The 12,074-nt window shown below is 36.2% G+C and overlaps 1 protein-coding gene across 1 annotated transcript; it reads left to right on the top strand.

Moving 5' to 3' along the window:
- Positions 1 to 1,948: 1,948 nt before the first annotated feature.
- On the top strand, positions 1,949 to 2,887 carry LOC138151129 (olfactory receptor 5p57-like). Its single transcript, XM_069074648.1, has one exon. It carries the CDS (start codon positions 1,949 to 1,951, stop codon positions 2,885 to 2,887), a length of 939 nt encoding a protein of 312 aa, XP_068930749.1.
- The last annotated feature ends 9,187 nt before the right edge of the window (positions 2,888 to 12,074 follow it).

Raw genomic sequence — 12,074 nt, 5'->3', positions numbered from 1 at the left:
CATTATCTATTTTAAAAGGGAATATACTCCTTTGAATATTTAACAATTTTCAAATATCTGTTTTTTATCACATTGTTTTAAAAGCCCAGTTCATAATCTAACATCATCGAGATAAAAAAAGGAGTCATCTTTCTAATGTAGGTATACACAAACACAATATACATATATGCATGTGTGTTTGTGTATATATACATGTATACATATGTGTGTATTAAGCCCAAGACAAAAAGAAAGGTCTCATAGTCACCAAAATACTTTTAGCAGTGCATTTTCATATATCAAATAATTTTTTTTTGGAGGGGGGGAGGGCAGGGAAATTGGAGTTAAATGACTTGCCCAAGGTCACACGGCTAGTAAGTGTTCGGTTTCTGAGGCCACATTTGAACTCAGGTCATCCTGACTCCAGGGCTGGTGTTCTATTTATTAGCCACGTAATCACCACCCCCAACCCCCACTGCTTTTTTTTTGGAAAGAAATGGAAACAAAAATAGCTGGCATTTATATAATGCTTTAAGGTTTGCAAAATACTTTACATATGTTTCTCATTTGATCTTTATGGCAAGGTAGTTGCCATTAGCATCTCCATTTTACAAATGGGGAAACTAAATCCGTAAGAGGTTAAGGGACCAGCAGGGATAGGTAGCAAGATCATCCGTGAGCTTTTCCCTTCTTCTGGAATCTTCCCATCTCTGTGGTACCTTGGAAATAGATTCCTTCAGTGCCTTTACAACAGCGTTGCCTCCCACACTGATTTCTTATGTCTACATTTAGTCATGTGCAGCTGTTTTTTTCCAACTTCATTTTCTTAAGTGCCATTTCTAATTCCTCATATGGCACAGGTGGTGGTCTAAATCATTGTTTCTACTCTCATCAACATGAGAGTAGATCACTACAGAATTACACACAAAACTGGTTCCATGATTTGCAATTAGCAAACAATAAACACAACAGGATCTTGCATTCTCTCTCCCTCTCCATCAGTTTTAAGACTGTGGAGATGTGACGTGCCATAGAAAATTGTCTTCAAGTATCTGCTTGTTAACTTCCCAACATAAATGTTTGTGTGCTTTGCAGGTGCATTGTCAACAGAAATCTCTCTGATGTCTACCTACCAAATGCATTGTTTAACCGGGTCTGCATAGAACACAACAGATATAATAGTTAGCATTTATCTAGAGTCAGTGTCTTGGAATGGATACCATCAAATGTACCTTTATTTAAACTAAGACTCTCCGTATGGGGCTCTCTTTGTTGCCTAAATTCAATGGATAATATTTCATCTCCTCACTTGCTTTGGGCTATGTGTGTGAATATGAGCAAACTGAAGTGTGTCAGTTTAGATTTCTGTGATCCATCTCTATGACTGTGTATGTTTGGGCAGTCTCAGCTGTTCAGTCAATTGGATTCCTTCTGGCCTATCTCTGTGGATGAACCTTTTCAATGTGGCTATATCAGACCTGCTGTAAATATGATGTTAACACAACTTCCAACATATTAAACTGACCAAATGTTTCAAATATGAACTAAGTGTGTCCAGGATTTTTCTGAGCCAATTTAGTGTCAGGTTATTTATAATGTCTTGCATCCCAACCCCATCTTTTCCTGTTGAAATCTACTGATTCTGGGACCTACTTCAGAAACCTGCAGCTCCATGAGGGAATCCCTGACTTCCTTCTTATGTATTTTCAGAGATGGTACTTGTATGAACCACTTTCTTATACATTTACTATATTACATTTTTGTATGATTGTTATTTATTTAGGCATCTGATATCCCTTCCTGTGTCTTCATTTTTCTATTGCATTTGCATTGTTGTCTAGCATAGGATGTTACAAATATTAGGTTGGCAATAAATATATATTCAATAGATAAGAAGAAATACTCAAATTTTATTATTTTTTCTTTCTAATCGCCATTTTTTGTCTTAACAGGCACCATTTGAGGACAGATGACTGGCAAAAACTACACTACTGTAACAGAATTCTTTATTTTAGGGTTAACAGATGACCCAACTCTGCGTGTCTTCTTCTTTGTGGTATTTCTAGGGATCTATACGGTCATTTTATTTGGCAATCTCAGCATCATAGTATTGATCCAAAAGAGCTCCCAGCTTCACACTCCAATGTACCTTTTCCTCAGCCACTTGGCTTTTGTGGATATTGGGCTTTCCTCATCTGTCATGCCTGTGATGCTCATGAACTTCCTTGGGGTCATAACCTCAATCCCTTTGCAAGGCTGTTTGGTCCAACTTGGTTCTTTGGTTGGTTTTGGTTCAGCTGAGTGTTTCCTGCTGTCTGTGATGGCCTATGATCGGTATATGGCCATCTGTAGCCCCCTACTCTACTCTACCCAAATGTCTTCCAGGGTCTGCAATCTGTTACTCATCACATCCTACCTGGGTGGTTGTGTGAATGCCTGGACCTTTACTGGTTGCTTATTGAATTTGTCTTTTTGTGGACCCAATAAAATCAATCACTTCTTCTGTGATTACTCACCCTTGCTGAAACTTTCTTGTTCCCATGTTCCTCTCGTTGAAATTCTTCCTTCCTTTTCTTCAGGATCAATAATTGTATTAGCAGCTTTAATTATAAGTATCTCTTATATATACATCCTTTTCTCCATCCTGAAGATACGCACTGTTGAGGGGAGATCCAAAGCTTTCTCCACCTGTACCTCCCACCTTACTGCTGTCACACTGTACTTTGGGACTATTACATTCATTTATGTGTTGCCCAAGTCAATATATTCAACTAATCAGAACAAAGTGGTGTCCCTTTTCTATGCTGTAATGATCCCCATGTTGAACCCCCTGATCTACAGTCTAAGGAACAAAGAAGTGAAGGGGGCTATGAAAAAACTGATAGGCCCAAAACACTTATTTTCATAAACTCAATTCCATTCAACAACAAGCATCTCCTATATACAGAGCATTGTGTAAAGACAAAAAGAAATAGTCCCTGGCCATGAGCATTTTACATTCTACTCTAATAATTTGGTCTGAGTAATACTAATAAATAAATATCCTTGAGAAATTTATATAGTCCTTGTTATTGAATTAAATCAGTGAATTTTAATTTGCTGAAAATAAAAACCAATGAATCTGATGTTGTTAATCTAATTGGGAGTCTGAAGGAAATCCAAGTTTTTGTTATCAATTTGAATGATGATGTAGTTATCATTTTCCTGCATGGTGAACTCTCCATATATGAAGTGCCACCTTCATTAGTAATGACTTTCTCTCCCATATGACATATAGTTATTTTTTTTATCATGATGCATATTCAGAAGAAGGATACAAAAAAATTAAGTACGTGGGGGAGGGCAGGGGAACACTATGTATCCATGGAACCCTGTGCTTCTCTTACTATAACCTAAATCTGCTTTAGTTTTTTTTCTATTGTTGCCCAGCCAACTCTTATTTTTTGTGCAATTTACTAAAATCCACATCTTTTTCTTACATGTACTATTGTTTACCACATTTTCTCATCTTATATTTGCTAGGTTATTTTTTTTAAATTCAGAATGACCCCCAATGAGATATTACATGCATTATTATCTATGATGAATTTGCTTATTAGATTTCAGGTAGGTCCAGATGCAGGTCAAAGGAAAATGAAGCATGAACTCTTTGAAAGTTCTTTCTGCCTCTAATTTCCAGTGGAATGAATCAAGATATTTAACCAAGTCCATGGGATGAACTATTAAATTGAAGACCTTGGGAATGAAGTAGTGGTAGGATCACAGAATCTCAGAGTATGAAAAGTCTTCAAAAACCATTTAGTTCAACCTATATCTTTTAAAAGATTTCCTCGGGGTGGCCAGGTAACACAGCGAGTAAGAGCACCGGCCACAATGTCGGAATGACCTGGGGATAGAATCTGGTTTCAGACACTTATTACCCAACCAGAAACACCTCACCGTGTAACCTTGAGCAAGTTACTTAACCCCAATTGCTTTAAAAAAAAAAGGATTTCCTCTACAACATTTCCACCAATGAGTCATAACGGTCATCCCTCAAAAGACCTCCAGAAAAGGTCTCCTGAGGTAGCACATCGACCTTTCGGATAATTCTAATTGGTAGGGATTTTTTCCTTACCTACATCTAAAATCTTTTTTCCCCCTCATAACTTGACCAATTGTCCCAGTTCTTCTATGTGAGACTAAGCAGAACAAATTTAGTAGCTCTCTCACATGTCAACCCTTCAAATACATCAAGACAGCTTCAAGTCTCCCCACCTTTCCAAGTCTTTTTTTCCCTCTAATCTAAACCTCCCCCCCCCAATTCCTTCAATCAGTCCTCTGATAGCATGATCTCAAGGCCCCATACAAGCACTGGTGCCATCTTCTGGAGGCTCTTCACCTTGCAAATATTTTCCATATATATGTGCCGGAGTACTATGCGCAGTACTATGGAAGAGCTGATTTGACCAAGGCAGGGTAGAGTAGAACCATTATCTTCCTAGTTTTGAATATTTATGTTTTACTTATGGAGCTTAAATGTGCATTAGCATTTTTCCCCCCTAACTTTATACTCGACTCATATTGTCTGTTCAGTCTACTAAAATCCCCAGATCATTCTTAGATGGATTGTTTGGTTTCTTTGTTTTGTTTTTTTTTTTTTCTCATTTCTCTCCTGTCTTGTACTTGGAAAGATAGTGTTTAAATCCAAATGTGAGGCTTCACTTTTATTTCTATTGAATTTTATGTGATTAGATTCAGAGTAATATCTTAACCTGTTTATATCTTTTTTGGATCAGGATTCTGAATAATTATTTTGGTTCATCCAAAATGTTAACTTTCCATCCTAGGTTAGTGTCATCAAGTTTGATAAACCTTCCAGTATCTAAGTTATTAAGCAATATCTTCATCAGAACAGGGTCAAGGAAAAATCACTTGGATACACCCCTGGAGAACTCATTTTAACCCTACTAACATTAATAACTTCAATAACAGTCAAGTGATCCTACTATTAGAAATACGTTATTATTTTAAAAAGTTGTTTAAAAGGGGGTAAAGATCCCATCTGTAGATAAATTTCATACTAGCATTGCATTATTCACTATAGGAAAAGTAAAGATAACTAATGTCACCAATAATTGGGGAATGGCTAAAAAATTGACTGAACATTAATGATTTCTCCTTGAGTCTAATCACTCAAGTAGTCAGAACCCAACTATTCTAATGCTAAGCCACATCTTTCCACCTGTTTACAAGAGTAGTCTGAGAAACTCATTTTATGTATATTTTCCCAAAGCATTTGATAATCTAGAACTGGTCTGGGAGGAGGTTACATGAAGTTGGATGGAAAAATAAATTCATCTTTCTTTTTTAATAGCTTCTAATTGAAATTTAACATTTCCTTTAATTATTTAAAAACATTGTCCTGAGGAGTTCATAGACTTCACTTGACTTCCCAGGGGGTTCATGACAGGAATTCATAAGAACCCCTGATCTAAAGGATTCCTCTGATTCATCAGATCTAGTAACTGTCCTAAAAGAGAAAGATGTTAGCCATACATCACCTGTCCTTGATGATGATGATAATAGCTAGCATTAACACAGCACCTATTGTGTGAAAAAAATTATTAATTATATCTCTTTTGACCCTCAGAACAACCCTGGGAGGTAGATGCTATTATGCTGATTTTACAGAGGAAGAAACTGAAGCAAACAGAGGTTTAATGACTTGCCCAAGTCACATAAGTAATAAGTATCTGAGACTGGATTTGAACTCAGGTCTTCCTGACTTTAAACCCAACAGTGTATCCAGCTAGCTGCCTTGATGATAAAACCAGGCTGATTTTTTTGTGTGATTCCTCTTCCACATGTTCACTAAGCATACATTTAAAAAAGCATTTTAGAATTTTTCCAGGAATCAAAGTTGAGCTAAGTACCCGGAAATTTTCAGACTATATTTTCTCCTTCCTAACATCCCCCCGCCTAAAAACCCCTCTGCCATTTCTATTTCTACAGTCCTTTAGCATCTCTCTCATTCTCCATGATCTTTCATAAATTACTGATAGTGGCTTAGCAACCAATATCCATAATAAGTAATTAATTTTATATGATTAAATCCATTTATCATCCTGGGATGTAGTTCATATATGCCTGCTAATTGGAACTTCTCAGTGACAGACCAGTGACCTCTTATTACTTTTCTAATTATTTTGATTAGCAATATATTAACCTGTTTTTTCTCGTGTTCAGTGACACATTGGTTTGTCCTTTTCAATTCAAATATTGTTATTTTTACAGTAAAAACAGGAATAAAATAAAATCGAGTAATTCTGCCTTCTTTTCATTGTCTGTTAACCACCATCTTACTGATTCCAAGTAATAGGTCTTTCTTTGGTCCTTATCTTTTTTCCAAAATAGCTACTACTGCCAATCATTGGGCATATGACTCACTTTTTTTTCTACTGTGGATAATATTGCTACAAATATTTCTGTACTGGTAAACTCTCTCTCTCCCCCCTTTTAATAACATTCTTAAGATATAATGGTTGTCTTAACAGTAAGAAAAGTGGGAAAGGGGGTGAATTTTTTTGCACTTCATATCGCCTATTACCATATTGCTTTCCACAAAGATTATAATAATTCACAGGTCATCAACAATCAGTGCTCCTGGTTTTTCCCCATTTCTGAAGAAAATTTAATTTTGTTTTTCACTGTCTGAAAATTTAAAAAGAATAAGATGGCATGTGAGAGTTATTTTAGTTTTTATTAATCTTTTTAATAAACAAAAATCTATTTTCCCTCACCCCTTTTAAAAGAAAAGCAAAATCCTTATAACAGATACTTATCATCAAGCAAAACAAATTCCCTCATTGAGCACAATCCAAAAATACATATCTCATTCACATTCTGAATCCATCATCCCTATGTGAAGAGGTGGATTGTATCCTTGATCATATTTCAGTTGGTTTTCTATAATTATTAAAGAATTTTCTGGTTGCTTTTGATGATTTACATTTCTTCTTTGAAGGATTGAGTGATCTTATCCTTTGACCATTTTCATTTTGGGAAATATATCTAATCCTTCTTAACTTGTGCCAATTCTGTATAAATTAGCAGTCAGAGTTTTTGTCAGTAATATTCACAGCAAAGATTTTTCCAATATGTGTCTTAATACACTGGCTTTTATTGGGCCTAAACTCTTTATTTTATATGATTAAATTCATTTATTTTAACTCAAAATTTTTCTATCTATTGAATAGTAATTTTTTTCCTCTACAACTCTAGTAGGCATATCATTTCAATACCTTTTATTTTGCCTGAATCAAAAACAATTAAATACTTTTTGTTATAGAATGAAGAAATAAAAATTAATTTATTTTCCCACTCTGCTATCCAATTTTCTCAATAGCGGATATTAAACATTTTCCTCTCCAATGCTTTGAGATTTTAGTTCCTTCTTTTTAAAAAATCAAATGCTAGTTTATTGCATAGTTTTACCTATAATTTTGGATTATCGATTCTGTTTCAAACATCTTTTCCTCCCTACTTTTTGCCAGTATCAGATAATTTATATAATCGTCTACTATAGCATAATTTGAGAGTTAGAAGTGTGAGTAGCCCCACCTTTCCTTCACAATTTCCCTTCATATTATTGTACATTCAATTTCTATATATGTTTGTTTTTACTTTAATTCTATGAAGTAATTTTGGTATTTATACTGAATCTATAATTTGCATCATGTTAACCATATTTATGTATACTGGATAGATTTCTATTTAAAAAAATTCTTACTTTATTCCTAGACTGGTAAATGAGGGGAATCCTGTGGTCAGCATATCCTTACATACTAATTTCTCATGCTATGTTTGTGAGAGGGACCAGTTGGTCACCCCCCCCCCCAACACTTATTAAGCACTTTCTATGTAATAGGTACTGTTAAAGGTAGAAAGATTTGGAATAGATGATGATACTTTTAATTAGATTTAGACCTATTTGATAAGTCCAAATAAGAATCGTGCATGGGGTCAATTTCAAAAAGGATGAAGGTCTCTAGTAAAGAGTCCTAGGGATCTGTCATGGGCTCTGTGGTTTTTCAATATTTTTGTTAATTACATTGATGAAGGCATAGATGCTATTCTGATCAAATTTAAAAATGACATGAATGTGGGAAGAATATCTATCACTCTGTATGACTCAGTCTGGGCATAAAAATAATTTGACATGCTAGAAGGATGCACCACATCAATTAGTTAGGAATTGAAATGGATATCTGATTAAATTGGTATGTAGAGTACTCAGTTAGGATTTGAAATGGATATCTGATTAAATTGGTATGTAGAGTACTCCAGATAAGGAAAGGGCTCTATCCAAGCAGATCTGTGACTGTTTGCCAATATGTGTCCTTAGAGACCTGCTTGGCATAGTGAGAGGTTAGCTAATATACTCACATTTAAATACACATTATATGTTTGATGTAGGACTTAACCTTATACCTTCCTGACTATTCTCTGTGGTTCAGTTTCCTCCATCTTAAAATGAGAGGGTTGGACTTGATGGTCTATAGGAACCCTTCCCACTCTATTATCACATGGACTCCTAATTAAGTTTCAATGACTATAGCAGCCCCAAGATGAATTGGCAGTTTTAGATACACCTCTTTGGTGCCACCTTGGGAATGAGTTTCAAAGGGTAGGGCTGCCTGCAACATGAATTGGTTGTTTCGCACTTCTGGAAGAATGAACTCTGATTGGAGAAGCCACCCCCTGAGAGAGCCCATTGAAAGAAATAGTAATAACTAGAGCTAATATTTATACAGTACTTTCAGATTTTGCAAAGTGCTTTATAGCTATCCCATTTGATGCTCCCAACCTCTCTGAGGCAGATGTTATTATTATTTTAATTTTACAGATGAGGAAACTAAGGCTGAAAGAGGTTAAGTGCTCTTATAGGCCTTCCAGACATGTTACTTTACCCCCTTCCTAATAGATCCTAATAGTATACAAGATATGTGTAGAAGATGAGGTATTCCTCTTCCAAACTCTAGGAACTAATGACTATCTTTTAAAAGACTCATATGGAAAGTTGTATATTTAAGCTCTTTGCAGTAATTTTTTATTTTATCCTATATATGCTTTATATGTACATTTTGCCTCCCTCCATAAAAAGTAACTTTCTTTAGAGTAGGGATTATTTTCTTTCTTTTTAATATTTGTATCCTTATCGTTGGGAACATTGTAGTTTCTTAAAAATTACCTGTGGGCAGCTCTGGGTGGTGAAGTGGATAGAGTGCTGGGCCTGGAGTCAGAAGACTTATCTTCCTCAATTCAAGTGGCCTCAGACACTTTCTAGATATGCAACCTTGGGCATAGGCAACCCTGTTTGCCTCAGTTTCCTCATCTGTAAAATGAGCTGGAGAAGGAAGTGGAAAACCACTCCAGTATTTTTGCCAAGAAAACTCCGATGGAGTCACAAAGTTGGACATGACTGAATAACAACAGCAATAAGTACCATTGATTGATTGGTTGATTGAGATGTTTATCCAGGTGACCTTTGAAGGAAATTTCTAGATCTCAAGATCCTTTACGCCTTCTACATTTTTCCTTTTCTAAGCATAGGTATTAAGAGATGTGAGACTCAACTTTCTAGCTCCAAGTGTTGGTAGAATGCATTGCAGTGGCCATGGGAGTCACATATTCTCATTCCCATTTTTGATGGGAAGTTTTGGACAATGCCAGTACACATGAGCATCACTTCAGAGAATGAAGATTTCTTGGGTAGCCCTTGCATCTAGTTTTGTTTCATGAATAACCTAAAATGAAGGGGAATTTCCTGAGCTGTGTACCTGTTGGAGAAAGAGGAGAATCATATAGATTGTTGATGGAAATGGGAGAAGGAGCAGCAAGGGAATAGACAAATGACAAAGAAGAGAGGAGAGGGAGGAAGAAGGTAACACCTTATCACCCCATGACCACATCTACTTGAACATGAATTACATGGACAGTGCATTTCTGATGAGATGCCTTGGTAGCAGTCAAAATGGTTCCTCCCAGGTGAATCCCAGGCTCAGAAGATCTCTTTGATCTCTTCATTCACTGAAGGACTGCTGTGTTGTCTGCCTAGAAACTCCAAATTGTATTTCTCTTGTTGGGGGAGTTCCCCCATTGGGGCAATAAAGATAGGTAGGAGGGAAATTGTTAAGAGCACTAGATATGGAAGAAAATTGTGTTGATTGCTTATGGGCTATTTTTAAAATCTGAATTTTTTGTGGACTGAAATGAAAGCTTTCCTATACCCAGTATGTGTTTATTACTTTAAATGTTTGTATCACATCTGGGGAACCTATTGCCTACATCTGTGGAAACTGATCCATGAACCATCCATACCTGCATTCAGAGACTTCTCAGGGTAAGTTGCCTGGAGGCAATAATAAGTGAAAGAGAATATGACATTTTTGTGAGAGGCTTCACAAGATCAGACTTAGTCCATATGAGCACAGAGCTTTGGGGTTTATAGACTTGCCTTCTTTTATTTATTTATCTATTTATTGTTAGTTTCCAACATTCACTCTTAGAAGATTTGGAACTCCAAATATTTCCCCCTCCTCCCTTCTCAAGATAGCATGCAATCTGATATAGGCTTTATATGCACAATTATATTAAACATTTCCACGTTAGTCAAAGCATATCTTCTTGAAACCAACTCAGTAAAAAGACTGTAAAACAAGGGTATGCTCAGATTTTCACCACTGTTCTTTGACATGATAGTGAAAATTCTAGTAATTATAACAAGAGAAGGAAATGACCAACATAGTAGTGATAGCAATATTCCTCTAGTTAATTTAGCATTTCCTTCAATCACGAATACCACCCCTACCCCTTCCTCCACCTAATTCTTTTGGCTTTGCAGAGGGGTCTGTGACACCTGTTTTAAAGACTCGTGAAACACTTGCCTGCCCTCATAGAAAAGTTTTTTTTTAACAGTTAAGGAAATTAAGTTTCGAGTAGTTGCTTGAGGTGCTATATCTGGGCAAGCCACCAGATGGAACTCGAAGCTTGAGTTGCAATTGATCCCTCAAAGACACACAAGTAAAACCCTCTAATCATCTTTAGCCTTGAGAACCCAGCTCACACACTCTATACACTCAGTGCTAACAGCCATCTCTAAGCCCTTCCCAACACTGATATTTCTCCAGTGTCTTCTTAGGTTCCTATCTAGATGTTTCAGTATTGTAGGTAACATGCCTTGCTTGCCTTGAGCCTCCACACATTGGATGGCTTATCTTGCTTTCCCTGTGAGTTTGACTCTGTCTCTTCAATTGACATTTAAATTAAATTCATTTTCATTTGCACTGAAAGCAAAATTCAAAAGTAACAGTGAGGTGCAAAGCAATTGTGAATATATCTCTTTCAGCTTCTTTTCCCCTCTTCTGTGACATGGCTATGTATTTCCTGGGGAAAGGGAAGGCTTATAAACCTGGAGGTCTTTGTAGGGAAGAGCTATCAACCTTGTCTGTTTCAGAGCCCCAGGGGACAAGAGAAAATCATCTCACCAAGCTCTAATTCTTGATGTTCCCTTCCAAGATCAGGAAATGAGTGATCTTCCTGTACTGTCCAATTGCTGACCCACAGCGTATATAATTGTCTTATGCCAAACATGTGTATCATATGTGATATATGCCCTTATATCCCATGGAAATGTTATCAGGATCCTTGAAAAAATTGTCAATGTTGCTTTCACATATGAATAGTTCTCCTCAATTAGAATAGTGCCTTTGTTTCAGGATCTATAGTTTCTTCTAGTCTGAGTTTCATAGAAATGTGTGTCTCTGTAAACAGAATGGGGTCTGGCCTGAACCAATGTTTCATTTTCTAAAATAATTGATAAACATAGACAAAGGAAAAATAAATGAAGACCCCTGAGAATTTTTGAGAGCTTCCTAGATACTCGCCTCTGTGTTTGTAATTTTCTCAATCCCAGTAGATTTTAAATGACTTTTTAATCATGTAGGCTACATTTGGAGTTAAGGTGTTCAAGGGTTTATATCCCAAATGATACCAAATCCAATATAAATACTGTGCTACCATGCAAAGATGGTAGTCTAATCATCTTCTCGTAT

The sequence above is a fragment of the Petaurus breviceps genome, unplaced genomic scaffold, assembly GCF_028583685.1.
Source record: "Petaurus breviceps papuanus isolate PSGF00001 unplaced genomic scaffold, PetGlider_PUasm1.0 140, whole genome shotgun sequence".
In the NCBI taxonomy this organism is placed as follows: domain Eukaryota; kingdom Metazoa; phylum Chordata; class Mammalia; order Diprotodontia; family Petauridae; genus Petaurus; species Petaurus breviceps.
Note: the sequence above shows the minus strand (reverse complement) of the source record. Positions and strands in the feature narration are given on the sequence as shown.

What these genes read in the sequence shown, in the direction of transcription:
- LOC138151129 (XM_069074648.1), top strand. Translation starts at nt 1,949, where the DNA reads ATGACTGGCAAAAACTACACTACTGTAACAGAATTCTTTATTTTAGGG.